The sequence below is a fragment of the Pan troglodytes genome, chromosome 4, assembly GCF_028858775.2.
Source record: "Pan troglodytes isolate AG18354 chromosome 4, NHGRI_mPanTro3-v2.0_pri, whole genome shotgun sequence".
Lineage (NCBI taxonomy): Eukaryota > Metazoa > Chordata > Mammalia > Primates > Hominidae > Pan > Pan troglodytes.
In genome coordinates, this window is record NC_072402.2 from 92,454,133 (window position 1) to 92,472,674 (window position 18,542).

The following is an 18,542-nucleotide window of genomic DNA, read 5'->3' on the forward strand; positions in this document are numbered from 1 at the left end:
TTAAGCGTTCACCAGGAATGACCTTTTATTACAAGAATGATATTTTATGTCTATTCTTACCAGCAAAGAGTTGACAAGAAGTAAAAAGAAAAATCAATAATCTCACTTAAGAATTGTGAAAAGACAAAGTAGATGATATCGTTAAAGAAACTGAGGGTAATGGAAGATGGAAATAAGTTGTGTCAATTCTGAGAGTAAAACATAACAAATACCCTGCTCTTATTGGGACCACATATGAAGAAGTACATAACTTTTGAATAAGAATTCCAGTCATATATTTAAACTTGAAATTAAATAAGTTTCCAGGAATGATCGAGTTCAAATTTTTTTTATAGACATCAACTAATTGCGTTTAGAAGTAAGCTCAGATAAGTATGCCACATAAAGGGCTTGGCTAAACAAAAACAATCTTCAAAACAGGCCACAACTTGTAGGCAGAAGGGCTTACTTGCCTGTGAACCTCATTGTCTAAATCACCTTTAGAGAAGCATGCTTGACTTGAAGCATACCTGAAAACACTTAAGGCTGAACACTCTGTAAGCTTCTCTTCCAGTGAAGAGACCCTTCTTCTCTTTTCTAATATTATAGGGACAGTTTAATACTGTTCTTAGAAATAAGAGAAAAACAATATACATTTGGGCACGAAATAGCCTGAACTTGGCTATTGAACATTGAAATACGTTACAAAGAATACCAGATACATTCCACCTTGAGACTTCAGGAAGTTGGGCCCAGGTGTAATTCCTCCAGCTGGGGGGAGGAGGACCCCCTGGTCTCAAAGATTACCTTGTCAATAAAATACTCCTGAGTCATTCTTGAACATTCCTGGTTGTCTATAACTAAGTGCTCCTGTTGAAATGTCAGAGTCAAAATTAGTGCTTATCATAATAAGCTACAAGGTGAAGAAAACCACTAGTGTTACAGAATTTTGAATATACAATAGGACTTTCAAAAAAAATCTATTTCACACTTTTATAGGCCCGAATTGCTGAAAACGGTCATTCAGTGATCATATCAGTGTCAGAATCATGGTGAGAAGTGAAATCTTGAGTGTTTTCATATCAATGTCAGAATCATGGTGAGAAGCGAAGTCTTGGAGGGACCTAAAGAAAAGAAAGAAGAAAGGAACGAAGGGTAGGAGGAAGGAAGGGAGGGGAAAATAACAAGAGTCATTTATCATATAGGTACTATATATTGTTATGCAAAAAGGTCAAATAAACAAGATAAACATTCAAATTGTAGAGATTCAGGTCTTTATACTACTAGTCCTGAATTTCCCAAAGGGTAGACAGAGGTTAAAGAAAACATAGATCTATCATTAATCTTCTACAACTAATATTTTCCCTATCCCCGTTCTTAATTCTTATCTCTAGCTCAAATGCAAATTAATAATACTTTCTCATGAAACGCACTGTGGAGAACTCTTTAGGAAACTAATACTTCACTTCTGAATGTGTTACCAGTAGCAAATCCATATGGGTCTACAGCAAGCTCAATTCTTGCCTCCTCAGAAGAAAGAATTTGTCTGGGGGACATAAGGCAGAAGAGACTGAGGCAAGTTTTCGAGCAGGAGTGAAAGTTTATTAAAAAGCTTTATAGCAGGAATGAACAGAAGTAAAATACACTTGGCAGACGGCCAAGCTGGTGACTTGAGAGATCAAGTGCCTGGCTTGACCTTTGACTTAGGGTTTAATATGTTGGCATGCTTCTGGGGTCTTGCATCCCTTCTCGCCTGATTCTTCCCTTGGTGTGGGCTGTCCGCATGCACAGTGGCCTGCCAGTACTTGGAAGGGGCCACATGCGCAGTGTGTTTAGGGAGGTTCTAAGCATGCTCACTTGAGGTGTTCTTTACCTACCAATCAAATGTTGCTAGAAGGTCATATACCAGTTAAACTCTGCCATTTTTGTCTGTTACTGTGCATGCATGAGCCCACTCGCCTAACTCCAGAGATCTTATTGGGAAGCTGCTGATCACCAACTTTAGGTGTTTCTATCTATTGGAAGACCGCCTTTCCCTGGCACCAGCTGGGACCAATTATTATTTTAGAGAGCCAGTTTAACAACCTCCTGACCATCACCTGATGGTCCCCTGATATTACTGGTGGCAGGGGTCCCTCTCTTATCCTGCTTATGTCTAACTAGCTACCTACTGTATCAAATAGAGTGTTCAATCATCCTATTATATAGCAACTGTCTTCAAAAAATTTACCTTTAATCATTTAATTGAATTACCTAAGACAGCAATTTCAGCAATAGATTCAAATTTTCCATTGGAAAAAAGTCTAATAATACATATAAGCAACTAAAAAAAGATAATTTTGCTTTTATAGAAGTAATTAAATTCTTCGATAGTACAACAAAAATACAGACTTATGATAAAACATATATTTTTTACTTTATTTTAAATTTCTTTCGATTTGGGGGCTGGTTAACACATAACTATTTTTCATTATTTGTATCTGAATTTTATTTTTCCTAAATAAGACTTCTCTCTAGGAAAAATGTAATTAATCTTAGAAAATATTACTGTACTAAAGTATCCAGAATCCACTCTAGATTAGGTTTCAATGGCATGTGTTATCTGAAATACATGTATCTTTCTGAAATATCATGAATTACTTCTCTGATAACATTATAGTATGTACACAGACTAAAATTAAGGCTTACTCTTTTTTTTTTTTTTTTTTGATGGAGTTTCACTCTCGTTGCCCAGGTTGGAATACAGTGGCGCAAACTTGGCTCACTGCAACCTCCGCCTCCTGGGTTCAAGAAATTCTCCTGCCTCAGCCTCCCAAGTAGCTGGGATTACAGATGCCCACCACCACGTCTGGCTAATTTTGTGTGTGTGTGTTTTTAGTAGAGATGGGGTTTCACCATGTTGGCCAGGCTGGTCTCGAACTCCTGACCTCAGGTGATCCACCTGCCTCGGCCTCCCAAAATGCTGAGATTACAGGCGTGAGCAACCATGCCCGGCCCCATTTAAGGCTGACTCTTTATCAGCATTTTCTTCCATAGGTTATTTTGTGGAATATTTAAGACAATATTTAATTTATTATCACTTGTTCCTTTTAATATTATTTGGCCATGTCTAGTTTGATCAAACAGAAACTTTCATAAGTTGAAAGTTTTAAAATGCAAATATTGGAACTACCTAAAATTCAATAAAACTTCAAAAGAAATAGATCAATAGTGATGTGTTATCTGTGTGCCTTCGTTCATTCTCTTTGTTCCTCCCATATAACTCTCTGCACTTACTGTCTCTCTGGCTGACCTGCATTATTTTAGGCCCAGTTCATTTGCAACTCCTCATTGAAGCCCTCAGGAACGGTTTATAGCTATTAGCTCCTTTGTTTTGGGGAGTTGGATATTAAAACAGTTTATGCTTGTAAGGATAAACCTGATTTAGAGGTTCAAGTAAATAGCTAATATTGTTTATTTTTAATAGTTGCAAAATTGGTTTTTGGGGGGTTTTATTTCTGAGATGAGATCTTACTCTGTAACCCAGGGGAGCTGAAGTGCAATGGTGCAATCACATTGCAGTCTGGACATATCCAGGCTCAGGTGATCCTACACCCTCATCTTCCCGAATACCTGAGATTACAGGCACAAGGCACTATGTGCCACACTAATTTTTGTTTGTTTTCACCATGTGGCCCAGACTGGTCTTGAACTCCTGGGCTCAAGGGATCCACCCACCTTGGCCTCCCAAAGTGGTGGATTACAGGTGTGAGCCACCATGCCTGACCCGGTATGGGAATCAAAAAGTGATTGAGGCATGTCTCAATGGAGTAGAGGTTTATTTAGCCAAAGATGAGGAGTAGGCTGTTTATGGGGTGAAGGAAAAATAGTCCACATTAGAGACTTTTATATCTAATAATATTTTAAATTTATTAAAAGAAATTCTCCTAATTCTCCCCAACACATATAATCTCTCTCTCTCTCTCTCTCTCTCTCTCTCACACACACACACACACACACACACACACACACACAAATGGCTTCTCCAACACCTCAATAAAGCACAACCCGATTCTTTCATCTTGTCAGATACTCCAGACTCCTCTCTTTTACTCTCAACATGATTAGACCCAGCAGGACATGCTGTTATTTCTGTCTGCAAAACAGTGAAAATTGGTCTTTCTCAATGATGCAATAGCTACTTTGGTCAATGCCTTCATCTCTTCTCACCTGGACACGGTTGATACCTTCCTTACTGGGCTTTTTGAGTCTTCTCTTTGGTTACCTGATCTTGTGCTAGGCAGAATGAACCTCATTCAAACCTCCCATAACGTGTCATCACATCGTACAGAGTCAAAACCTAAGTCCCACAAAGGCCCTACAAGGCTTCCTTCCTCCCTCATTATTCCTCCTGCTTGATGCTTCATCACTCTTCCCTTATTTCTCCGTAGCAAGGTGGACTTCTTATTTTCTAACATGCTAAGTCTCTATTCCCCAGGACTTTTGCATTTGTTTCCTTTGCCAGCTATAAAAACCCCACATATTCACATAGTTATCAGTGTTATTTCCTTCAGACTTTTTCTTTTATCTCAACTTTATTAATATTATTGTATTGTTATTATTTTTGTAGAGACAGGGTCTTGCTCTGTTGCCCAGGGCAGTCTTGAACTCCCGGCCTCTAGTGATCCTCCCACCTTGCCCTCCCAGAACTTTTCTCTAAGGTCACATTCCCAATGAGTACATTTCTAAGACTTTCACTGTCCTATTACTCTCTAAGTCCCAGGGATACCTTAGCGTTATTTTTCTTATCAGCATCTGAAAATACGCATACTTCAACTTCTTTGTTTGATTATTTTTCAGAGTCTTTTCACTTGGATGGATAGGAACTGTTAATCTGTGTTGGTCACTGCTATATTCTCAGAACTGGAAGAGTGTCTGTGGAGCCACAGGAGCATCTGTGACCTGTGCTTTTTCCAAACGGGCTTTTGTGAACTTCGGTATTTAAAGGAGCAAGAGCAAGCAGGAGGGAAAAAAGAGGGAGAGATAGTAGGCAATGAGGCAGATGGTTACATTCTCGTGAGGCTCTGTTTTGCCATAGTAAATCTACTTTTTAGAAGTGAAAGAGGAAGCAGACGAAAAAGTCAATTAGGCACTGTCATTTGCTCAGTAAATCTACATTTTACATAAGATAAGTAAGCAAGAGAGAGTAGAGGAAATGAGGCTATGATACAAGTTGTGAAATTACAGCTATGTGTTTAGGAACTAAAGGAAAGCAGTTTTTGTATGACTCAGTTCCCAAGCTGAACTTTCCCTTTGACATAATGAGTTTGGGGTCGCAATATTCAATTTTCTTTCACAGGTTTAATATGATCTATCTTTACCAAAAATATAAGTTTGTAATACATAGTTATAGCTCCCTGAATTTTAATTTAAAAAGTAACTATAGCTACATATCTGCAAATATAATATCAATCATACATGTAACTGTGTGGTAAATACACTTAACACAGTGTGTTTTAACATGGGTCAGAGTACATTCACTCGTCTATGACACTGTCTGTCATTTACAGAAAGTAGTTGTTAACTAGATCGTGCAGTTATTTTTTAAAACTGTAACATATATTTACATTCAGTTTCAAAACTTAAATAATGTAAATATGTGGCCAGGCCTGGTGGCTCAAGCCGGTAATCCCAGCACTTTGGGAGGCCAAGGCTGGCAGATCACAAGGTCAGGAGATCGAGACCATCTTGGCTAACATGGTGAAACCCTGTCTCTACTAAAAAAAATACAAAAAATTAGCCGGGCGTGGTGGCGGGCACCTGTAGTGCCAGCTACTCAGAAAGCTGAGGCAGGAGAATGGCGTGAACCCGGGAGGCGGAGCTTGCAGTGAGCTGAGATTGCACCACTGCACTCCAGCCTGGGCCACAGAGCGAGACTCCGTCTCAAAAAAAAAAAAAAAAATGTAAATATGTTTAATATTTTAAAAATTGCATCTACATTGCCAAATGATTTGATTCAGTCAGACTTTTTTCCTCTAATCATAGGTCCCTTGTTGTTACCCACTTGTTTGCAGCTGAATTTAAGTTTGTAGTTAGAGAGTTGGGTAAAATATTCAAGAGTATATGTAAAGACTATTGGGAATAATATAATTTTTAAATGATAAATGATACTTTAAAAATATATAAGTGGTAACAGGCCATTAGTGTAGATAATCACCTATACCAGGGATTCTCAGATTTGTTTGCACATTAGAGTCATTGGTATACTTCATAAAGATCTAGAAACCCCATGTAATACTGATAACTTATAGGTACAGTATTGGCACATCCTAAGTGATGTGAATGTATAAAGTTGAGAACTAATGACTTGGATGAGATTTTATATGGTTATTAGAGCTATCACTGAGAGTGAGATCTTGCAGAAAGAGTATCTAGAGTACAATGTGAAGAGGTCTCAGAAATGTGCCTGAGCATATTTAAATATGGGAGGAAAAGTATGAGGAAGCAATGAAGACTAAGAAGAGGCTCTCAATAAGGTTGGGGGAAATTTGTGAAATGACACCCAGGAGCCAAGAGGGAAGGGTGTTTCTCATTTTTCACAGTGCTGAATGCTGCTGAGAGTCCTATTACAATATAGGCCAATGTAGATGTTATAGATGGCCTTGGGATAACTATATGGTTGTGAGCAGAAACCAGACGTCAGAGAATAAAAAATGCAATGAACAGTAAATACGAACAACCATTGGAAAGGATGATTGTAAGGGAAAGAAGGTGATAAAATGATACTCAGCTAGAAAATTGAGTTGATTCCTGAGAAAGTGGTTTTTATTTCTTTTTTTTTCCTAAAGACAGAAAAGAAAAGCACATAAATGCTGAAGTAGTGATCTAATGGACTGAAAATAAAAGAGAGAAGGCAAGCATGATAGTAAAAAGATCCCTAAGAATGAGGGATGGGTGGCAGAAGGGTGTGGTCATAGGGTCACAGTGGATGAAGTTGGAGGTAGAGAAATGTTTGTTTTGCTCTGATTATTTATTTTCTGTCATTTTGCTGTTCCATTGAATTAACATGTAAGACATGATACGTGTATAGACTACGGAACAAGTTTTTAAAAAAGGAGACATTGTCTTATCTCTGTCCACAAGTGGGATACAATATACTAGGAAAGGCAGATACCTAAGCAAGTTATTGTGATGTGGTAGAAATTGCAACAGAAGCCAAGAGGATGGAAGGGTTCAGTTCTGGGGGGATTCAGTTCATGGAGGATGGCCATACAAAGGAAACTTATTAAAGACTGGTTTAATAAAACAGAGTAAAGGCATTCATCGGAGAGAAGAAAACTATTAGTAACTATTTTTCAATGTCTGATCATTGCCAAAGGGGAACTAGAAACTTTACAAACCTTAAAAGCATTCGGTTCTTTAAATACCATGGGTTAGGTGTTATTATCATTCCCAAATGATAGATAAAGCAAGCTTGGGCTCAGAGAAAGTAATTTTTAAAGGATATAGGTTTTAAATGGAAAATCATGATTCTCATACAAATATAAATAGGAGGTGGCAATTTTAACATATTCATTAATAAGGGAACTAATAAGATGTTACAACTGGTTCTAATTTAAAGGTGTATACACACATACACATAGAAAAGTAATGCTGAAATCAATGTATAAATAGATACTAAGTTGCCTTCTGTTATAGTTTTGTTTTGTTAGCTAAACTGTGTTTTTTGGTGTCAGACTGTTCCTTCACCAGGTAGAATTTGTATGTCTTTGGACTGTAAACAACATAGAACCTTCTTACTACATTTTACTCTCCCCTCACCCATAGAAACAAATAATTGAAAGATTATGCTAAATGATGCCTTGTTTTTTTCAATAAAGACTCCCATGAATATTTGAGGGATTTTTTTAGAAGTCTGACACAATATTTCCCCCTACAAATGTTTTGTTTTGTTTTGTTTGAGACGGAGTCTTGCTCTGTTGCCCAGGCTGGAGTGCAGTGGCCTGATCTCAGCTCACTGCAAGCTCCGCCTCCCGGGTTCACGCCATTCTCCTGCCTCAGCTTCCTGAGTAGCTGGGACTACAGGCACCCGCCACCACGCCTGGCTAATTTTTTTGTATTTTTTAGTAGAGACGGGGTTTCACTGTATTAGCCAGGATGGTCTCGATCTCCTGACCTCGTGATCCGCCTGCCTCGGCCTCCCAAAGTGCTGGGATTATAGGCGTGAGCCACCGCGCCCGGCCTTCCCCCTACAAATGAATTGCTCAGCTTTCAGAGATAATTAGAGTCTGTATTCTAAAAATACAAAATCCACAACTGCACACTGATTTGAACTGATCCAGTGTGTTACACATTGAGTGGTGGTGGGTTGGGTCTTCCCTTTTAAATCGATGTAGTATATTTGGAAAACAACTAGTTGATTTTAAAATTGTAATCTTAAAACCGTTGAACTTTGGGCACTGGCAAAAGTAGGATGTGTGAAAGAAGATTAATCTGCCACTTTTATGTCATTAGTATGTTACTCTAATGACACTAAGTGACCTGCTTTCCATAAGGTCAGCTATACAAACATTTACATAGAATATTCTGTTATGAACTTTCAGGTGAATTAAGATATCGAGCACAAGAATTCTCGATATTTGAAAGAAAAATAATTCTTATATCTGTGTTATGTATTTCCTATAATGTCTCTGGTGCTTAAAAATAATTACAACAAAACATGTTCAGAACAGCAGTTGCTTACTATAGCACTTAGAGAACAAAATGGATCACACTTCAAATGCATAAATGCAAAAGAACTAAGATAGTTTAGTGCCACAATATTTACTGGAATTTGAGAAAAAGAACTTCTCTCTGGATATGATGTATACCAGAAAGCCACAGGGTGATAATGTGGTCAGTTAGGCATGATTTTCTATTTAAACTGAGTTGAAAAACATATGTTACTATCTGTGTACTCTACTGAATTTCAAACACATAGAACAAACAAAACAGTACTTCTGATAAAAGTAGCTCATGCACTGTTTAATGCCAAGTACATTGTCTTGAAACAGAATGAAATCACTTGCTTTAAAAATGTATAATATAATCTCTGAAAGGCAAATGCTATGTCAGTCACATAAATTATAAATGAAGGACCCAAGTTTAGGACTCAAGAAAAAAATAAATCTTGATACAGTCATCACAAAGAGTACCCTTTCATGTAATTTTTAGGCCTAGATACAAGGGACCAATCTAATATTAGTATAATGTACTTAAGGCTGTACTGCTAAGTTGTATTCTAATGAACAAATACAAGATTTAAGACATTTCATTGTGATGATTACAGCTAGCCCTAAAATATGTTAATTTTCTTCCTGCTTAGCTTGTTTTCAAGTGCTTGATTCTTTTCATTCACCATGTGAATTATCTTTAAGAATGTGTTCACAACTGAAATTAAATACAGACCATATCCAGGTCATATCATTTTAACCTGCTTTTTTTTTTTAAACCTATTCCATTAATGCCATATTCTTTGTTGCACCAAAGGATATTCTATCTAGATTTTTATATTAATTACAATACTGGTTTACTTTTCATGTTTTGACATTCAGTCTCACAAAAGGAACTGGTTAACGGCAAAAGTCTTGCAAATTCTCTTGATTATTCTATTTTCTTTAGATACTTAGCATAACACATTTCTTTATGAAGACAATAATTTCAAAGTATCACTATGAAAACCCAAAGTAGTTAGAATTGCTCTGTCAAGCGGCTTTTTGTCATTCATTGTCTTCTTTGAAGAATTATATTTTTTTTTCTTGCAGCTTCAGTTTAGAACCTTCTAGTTAATAACTCATCTTGAATTTTACAAGAGAGACTAGTCTAACATAGTTGACATCTATTGAGCACTTTTGTGCCAGGCACTGTTTAGTACTTTATATAAACAATCTCATTTATTTCTTACCATGACACAATGATGTTGTTAACATGTAAACTGAGGAAGAGAAAACTGAAGCGTCAATACTAAAGGACATTTTCCAATGTCATAGAGTTACTAAGATGCAGGGCTGACACACTCCTCATATCTGCTTGACAAGAACATATATCTTGTTTTAATTAAATTATATACAATGACATGTGAGCAATTTTTGTCTATTTTCTGGGATCTTGAGCAACTTTAATTTTAGTTATCATTCTCTTTTATTGTGGATGGCAATAGTTATAATAATAATTAATATCATTATGAACAATTGGTGTTTGGAATGCACTTAGTCTGCTCTTATTGACTCAACTGAAATCAGTGGTTTCCATTCAGTGATGCAAGATACAACATCACATTCTCAGATTCTTCTTAACACCTGAATATTTAGGTTTACAGTAGGAAGATGAAATCCATCTTCCAACCATGCACTCTGTTCCTGCATACAATGCTGTTGTGCCATGAGACTTTTCCTGCAGGCTTTTTTTTCTAATTAAAGCCTGTAACCACAGATATGTTCTCTTAGCCAAGCATCTCTATGCTTGGGTAAAATGAATTTGAAATATATCAATTAAGCCTTGAAAGATAAATATATGAAAAAGTAAGCTTTGGGCAAATTTGTAAAAACTGAAGGATTTGCTCTGCTCATGTTAGGAAGATGAGAACAGGGTTGGACATTGGTCTTGCTTGATAATAAGTAAATTATCTTTGGGGCTTTAAAAGTTTCTAGTAATGATTTTGAGTGCAATGAATTTTTTCTTTGCTTTGCTTTCTTTGGATGTACAGGGGACAATAGCTATGATTATGTCAATAACATATCTGAAGGAAATTATGGGAAAGGAAATGTTAAAAAGAAAGAAAAAGGAAAGAAAGAAAGGAGAGAATAAAGGAAAAGGAAGAAAGGAATGGTATAGTTTTGTGGAAGCAACCTTGAGACAGTAAATTTAATAATCACAGAAATGAAATAGAAAAGAGAATAGTACTTTTTTATACAAGAATAAAGCTTTTAAAAAAAGTAATGTGAAATGACATTTCCATGAAGGAGGCTATTTCTTTTTTCCTAAGTTTCTGCTTGACTTTTCCTTCCATTTGTCCCAAGCTAGAAGGAATTGGGTAGGTGAAGGAGGCTTATGGCTGAGAACAATAGATACTAATTCTCATGTTATCTGGTCCCTGGTGTCTGACACTCTAATTACATCCAGTGTTGCAAAGGAAGTAAAACATGGCAAGGGATCAAAGAGATTTTTAGTCTGAAGAAGATGGAAGTTTACGAAACTGTGTTTTAGCAAGCAGTTGATGGTACCAGGCATGGATTTCTGCCTCTTCTTCTCCTTGGTTGGAGAAGGCTCTAGAGAAAATCTTGTTTTAACATGAAGATGTTATTCTATATATAAGGAATTAACACTCACTTGCTGAGTTTGCAGAGCTATGAAATCTGTAAAGTATGTTTTGTATTTCCAGCGGAAAAAGACAAAGCCAAGGAAAGAGAGGGAATAATGGAAAAGAGAGGATACAAGTGGAGACTTCCATAAAATGCATACAGGAAGGAGTGAGTTTTCATTGGTTAAAAGTAAGCCTGAGCTGGCTATCCATGCACCGCCCCGAACAGCTACAATAGGTTTCCCAGGGGACAAAAAGACTCCTGTACATACTATGTACAGGTTCTGGCCACTAGAGTTGCCTGCAGTGCAGTTGGCTGAAGGGTGGCCATGGTTGTTCTCCATCAGTCCCCTCATGGGCCACAGGAAAGAGCCAGTATCCTGGGATCAAAGATGAGAAATCTTTGCAGCAGCTATGGAGCTGGGTCTCTGTGTCTCACCTTGGAGACAGGACTAAGGTGTGTTGGCCCCTTTGCTATACAGCAAACTTCTCAGAAGGAGGACTCTGGAGATATGGAGGAATCTCAGGGAGAAATCTGGGGGCAGTGAGTGAGATAATGATGTGTAAAGCTGACTGACTGTTTACCTCATTGAAGCTATTTTAGAAACAGAGTGACTAGAATTTCTTAGAACAACATTCTATTTTCCTCTGCCAAGAAATATGATGGCTCCAAACAAAAAATTAGGTTCAGTTAGGGAAAGAGTTTCAGGTTTCACACTTCAGGATTCTGACTGCCCAGCTCATCTCTGTCATAGTTCCTCAGGGACACTTTTCTTTGACCCACCTCAGTGGGTCTTTTTTGTGTGTGTGACAATGCTGAAATGGTCTTACTCTTTGTCTGATTCTTAGAGAAAACCAAGGTTTATCTAAGTAAATGTACCTTAGATAAAAGAAGAATAGAGAATTTTAAAGTCTTTGTAGCTCTTGATATTATTTTATTAAAATATAAATATAATATCTCAAAGATTCTTAAATCTATTTTGCCCCATCAACAATCCATCCCAACAAGCACATTCAGATCTTTATCTAGAGATACAAAAATATGCTACGGAATTACAATGGCAACACAAAAGGGAGCAATATTTATATGGCACAATTCACAGTAGCAGAGTGGCATTGTGTCCTTAGCATCCTGATATATCTAATGCAATGAGTCTTTGGAATCAGAGAGAATATAAAATTCATGCAGACATATCAAAAGACTAAGTTTGTTAGGTATTTATCAGGTTAATTAAAGTGTATTATTGGAATGTAGAATTACATAACTTGATTAGAGTACCAAACCAGGAGTGGGAGACGGAGCTGCATACAGTGACTCTCCCCAGAAATGATTAGTTCTCTGACTGTTTCTATATATAGTGTTTTTCCAGTACTTTATAGTTTCTCTGCTATAAAATTGGATGTGCAATTTTTGTAGACCATTTTTGAGAAAGTCATATGGATTATGAGATCTGGGTATGAAAGCTGAAAGAGGCTGAGTAGCTACATGTACCTCAAATTTTAATTCGACACTCTTGTCTGCCATGTGAATTCATCAAGATTAACATGTTTTGTGGTTATGCAAGCTAAATCCCTAAAAATGCAATTTATCTGAAACAAACAATGTGTTAACTTTGATCTATTCACAGGAAAATATGAAAACGTATTTAAAATACAGCAAATATGAATATAAAATATAAAAATAGAGGAGTTTTATAAGAGAAGTAACGAATACAGGGAGGCTTATGGAAGAGTCAGCCTTCATATTGAGTTTTGAAGTGTGAGAAGTGTCCAGTGATAGGTTTGAAATTGAATCAAAAAGGTATAGAAGGGAGAAAACAAGCAAATATATTTGGAAAAAACTCATAATTTGGTTTTAACTTAATCACAGATCACCAAAAATAAAATAGTAGAAGGTTGGTAAAACAGGGTGAGCTTCAAGTGCCAGGTTAGCATATCTGCACTCCATCTGACCAAAGGGAAATAATTGGGGATCTCTAGCAAAGAAATGACAGAAAAAGTACTGTGTGTCTTAATGACAGATGAAGTCAATATGATGGTTAGAAGTCAGAAAATGATAGCAGGATCGTGAGGAAGTGATAAAAAAGATCCATTTTCATGAGATGAACAAGTAGACTGGGGTCCAGACTGTGGGGTCCTAATCCAAGTAGAGCAGCCTAGGGCACAGTAAGAGTTTTTCTAGAGTCTGGATGCCATGGGTGGAGAGGGAACCTTGTAGGAAATAGACAGAAAATCTGATGTTGGAAAGGTGCTGAATTAGTTTGTTCTCACACTGCTATAAAGGAATAACTGAGATGGGGTAATTTATAAAGAAAAGAGATTTGCCTGTATACATATGTAAGAAACCTGCACATTGTGCATATGTACCCTAGAACTTAAAGTATAATTTTAAAAAAAAAGAAAAGAGATTTAATTGGCTCATGGCTCTGCAGGCTGTAAATAAAACATGTCACCATCGTCACCATCTGCTTGGCTTCTGGGGAGGCCTCAGGAAACTCACAGTCATGGCAGAAGGTGAAGGGGAAGCTGACACTTCTTACATAATGGGAGCAGGAGGAAGAGACAACAAGGGAGGAGGCCCCACACACGTTTAAACAAGCAGATCTCCTGAGAACTTGCTCACTATACAGTACCAACAGGGCATGGTACTAAATCATTCATGAGAGCCCCACCCCCATGATCCCATCACCTCCCACAAGGCCCCACCTCCAAAACTAGGACTACAGTTCTACATGAGATTTTGTTGGGGACACAGATCCAAACTACACCAGGCACTTTAGAGAGGTTTTACTGCTTTATAATCTTAGTGACATCTTCGGACAATAGTCTTTTTTACACACAAGTGCCAGTAACTTTTTTGGGAGTTTGTAAATAAACTCCCACTTTGGTAGAGTAAAAAGAAATGACAAACAATAAAAATAAACCTAAAATAAAGATCCTGTGACTTATTTCTCTTCTATAACCTTGAATTTTCCATTTCTCACTTTAAGTTAGATCAGCATTTCCCAGAGGTCCATAGTGTTCCACCAGGTGCTAATAGATGTTACAAAATGCAACAATTCAAACAAAACATAATAGCACCTCCATGCTCAATAAAGTTGTACAAGTTCTGGAGCAAAAACTATATAGTTTTCATTACTCCAGTATTTTCAATGACATTAATAAACTACTTTGTATTTTAAAGTCCAAGTAGAGAATATACTATGCAGCAGTTTACAAAATTAGTTGAACATCGAAGTAATTTTGTTTTATTTTTTAGTACAACATTGCATGGGGCTAGAAGTTCTCAGAACATTTCCTGAAACACTAGGGACTTGCAACCATGCTAATCATCCCTCTGGGAGGATGTTTACGTTTGTGAGTAACTATAATGCTTATCAACTGCAAAATTTAGACCATGTCACATGATCAACATAATCATCTCATATTTTATAGTAACTAAAATGTGTTATTGTCATCCAAGATTATAATTTCGATATATGCATAAAAGCTTATGTTGAACGTAATTTGTAAGCATTAGTCAAAGATAATTTCAACTACTATTAGGCTTATTATTCAAAGCACATGACTATCTCAGTTAAGTACATTCTTTTGGAAATTGTTTATGTAAAACAATGAAAGATGATTTTGCCCCCATATAGATATGTGTACTACTGAAAGTATAACATGTAATATTTAACTTACAAATATATAATATTGAATTGTTTCTCTTCAAAAGCCAGAGCACAGAAATAATAACATGTCTTTTTAAGATGGAGAAACTACAACAAATAAAGATTTATCCTCGAATATAAACTTTTAAAACAGGTGCCTTCATTTTGGCATGAACTCAATTTTTCTTCCAAGTCAAAGAATATGAAATTGCATTTAAATAAATGCTTCTTTACACAGCTGTCAGCAAAGACTTATGCTTTACCTAGAATTTGTTCTGCTCTGACATTTGCTGAAATTTAAAGATGTGCCTGGACATTTATTGTAGGAATATATGCTTCTCAAAAAAAAGGTAAAATTCTAAAGACAAAAGCAAAAAGTTTAATTGATTTATAATAGTACATCTTGAACAAAAATGGTAGGTTAACAATTTATTTTTTATGATTAATAAAATATTAATTTTTCTGTATAAGCCTTGGTTTTATTCTCTTTTCATTAAATCTGTGGCTCCCTTCTGATTCCTTATGTTTTTATCTTTATGAAAACTCTACCATTCTCAAAATAAAATGGGTCATCAAAATCTTGAATAGGAAATACAATTGAGTGCATAAAATATCCAGTAATGAACATATGGTACATCATAAAACTTGCTTAATAGTCTTTTCAAGGCAGAACACTGGTAAATAATCATGTGTATTTTGTAAAAAGAAAAATTATCTGTAAATGCTAATAAATAAACAATAACTAAAATACTATTTAGACTACTCTCCTTTTTCCCCTTCTATAACTGTCTTTACTATCATATCTCTCTTCTACCATCTCCTTTCTGTTGTCTTCTTTCTTCTCCAAGGTCAAAATGCATATCATTTCCAAGTTAAATGTGAGGCTCTAATTAGTGGCTTATCTCATTACAAAGCCAAATAATTTTCAATTAATTCAAACGTAATAAACTTGACAGCTTTCTATTCAGAATAGCACTGCCTCAATTACAACTGTGTTTTCACTAAGTTTAAATAATTATGTGCATTCTGCAATGTAGAATTTATATTTTTAAGAAGATCATCACTAGCCAGGACTGGAGTAATCTGAATACAATAATATTAGAATATCTACTTGCAACCACAATATTATAATCACTTAAATATTATGTGATAATAAGAGATCTTAAATTTCAAGTTTCAGCTGTTTCTCAACATCATTTTTCTGGCTTTTAGAGTCACTTTCCACATCAATAATGTCATTTACACAAATTTATAAATTCCCAGTCACATCACAATCAAACAATATTTAAACTCATGGATTTAACAGTTTTCAAAATGAATAAAAAGTTATCATTATATACTGGAAGTGTATTAAATCTTGAAAGCTTCTTCTCATCTTATTGAAAACAAAAATTAATCCTTAGAGTTTGTATGTCTTGCCAAAGCTCACACTGCTAGTTAGAAGAGTCAGGATTAATGCTGTCTTCTATTTTAATTGTTGTTTTGATCGTGTCATGCTTGTCTAGAGTTTAGTCATTAGGCAAGTATTCATTGAGACCCTAATATGTGACAGGCACTATTCTTAGTTCTAGGAATGAAGTCATGAAAAACAAAATCTGCACTTGAGGAAATTACATTCTTGTCGGAGTCAGAGAGACAAACAGTAGACAAACCAAAAATAAGATAATGTTTAATCATAAGTGATAAGTACATGCCCATACAGCCACATAAGATGGAGCTATGATCTAGAATTACTGGTTATCAAAGTAGCCTTTGTGAGACTTAAATTATGAAAAGATGTCAATCAAATACAGATCTAGAGGATGAGTGTTAGAAGCACAGTGAACTAATTGCAAGTGCAAAATCCACAATGTGGGAATGACCTTAAGCATATTTTGGAGAAGCAAGTTGCCAAGTGCAGTATAGTGAGTTGGAGGGAGATTGGTAAGAGGTGAAGTCGAAAAAGGATGCAGAAGGCAGATCATAGAGAGCTCAGTAGGCCCTTGTTAAAAGTTGAGCTTTTACACTATAGGATTTAGCATAGAGTTTCAGGACTCCATGATATTAATTAGAATACTAAGCACAAAGCAAGAGAATACAATAATGTCACTTTTTTTCTTCTAGAAGACCATTGGCAAAGGCCTGGAGAATGGATTTTAGGTAGAACAAGGCTGGATCAGAGAGACAATTAGGAGGCTATTGCAAATGATGATAGAACACTGAGCTAGAAGCAATGAAGAGTAGCGTTGCATGGATTTATGATAGAGTTTGGAAATAAAGCCAGCAGAAACCAGGAGAGTGACAGAAAGAAACAAATTATGAGCTACTCCTAGATTCTTTGCTTGAGAAATTGGGTAGATGGTAGTGTCTTTAACAGAGATGGGAGGAGACATGCAAGTGAATCTTGTTACTTTTTTTTGTTTGTTCCTAAACATATTATTGATAAAAATAATTATGCATATAAGCGCAGTGATATTTTTTGCAACCGTTTATAAAACTCTATTCTTGATCTACTGTCAAATTAGTAAACACTGCTGACATTAACACAGTGGCTACTATTTTAGGTAAATAATTGTTCTATACTTCACATTTGATTGTGAAGGGAATAAACATTATTTATGAAGAATGACATTGTGAAATACTTATTCTTTAATAAATTTCTCATCTTTTTTGTATACATTCATCTAGAAATCTTTAGATGATTATTGACTGTTTTGTGTATTTATGTATTAGTTTGTAGAATTCAACTTAATACATTCAGAGAGGGTATGCGTTAATAAAAACGTCAATATAGAAAAGAATTTATGATGTGTATACTTAGGCTTTTAAAAAAGTGGTAGCACGTATTTCTTAATATTCCCATCTATCAAATAAGCTTAAGCTCTGAGCAAATGAGCGCTATGCTCAAAAACTAATGGGGTCCATGCTAGTAGTTCTTAGTAGGCAAAATACCACAGATCCTTTATCAATAACCTAGATGCATACCCACAGATACCCCAAAGTAGTTAGTTCTTTCACTCATTTTCATCTAAGCTGATGTGACTGAATTGAAATTTTTTAAATCAGCAATTCCTCCCTTAAGGTACATGCAGGAGAAAGAAGAGAAATGAGTGGATGGCTCAAATGTATATGGTGAAAGGAAATGTTAAAGAAGACAGATAATTTATAACTATAGTGGGCACTTTGTACTGGAGTTTATGTAGAATATCTTGGTTATTATTTTCTTTAGTTGAAGAACCTCAGACTTTAGTGAGCCTAAGGCCATACACCTTCCTGGTAGCAAAGCTAACACAGAAACTCAAATTCTTGAATTTCAAGTTAATGGAGTCAAACAATATTAAAACAAAATATAATGATTAAGTATAATTTTAGGCAATAATAAAGGTTCTATATATGACACCTATGGTTTTGCTACAAAGTATCCAAGAATCCTAGAAATTGTACATAAATTGTATGTAAATTTTTAAGAGGATTTGCATATTCTATCACATTGTTAAATACACTCATTATCCCAAATAAGTTAAGATTCATTATCTTAAAGACAAAAAAAAAGTAAGTAAGTAGGGATACATCAGAGTGCCTGTGAAAATATGTAACTCGTATTTTGGCAGCAA

The 18,542-nt window shown here is 35.8% G+C and overlaps 2 protein-coding genes across 2 annotated transcripts in view; one reads left to right on the forward strand and one right to left on the reverse strand.

The window, feature by feature from the left end:
- CDH18 (cadherin 18) overlaps window positions 1-18,542 on the forward strand; it is a 1,109,578-nt gene that overhangs the window by 242,331 nt on the left and 848,705 nt on the right. The window lies entirely within an intron of this gene.
- LOC107974786 (uncharacterized) overlaps window positions 1-18,542 on the reverse strand; it is a 27,012-nt gene continuing 8,470 nt past the window's right edge. The window contains exon 3 of the mRNA XM_063811811.1: window positions 1-1,103. Within this exon, the coding sequence (XP_063667881.1) occupies window positions 1,057-1,103 (47 nt within the window). The 3' untranslated portion in view covers window positions 1-1,056. The remainder of the gene's footprint in view (window positions 1,104-18,542) is intronic.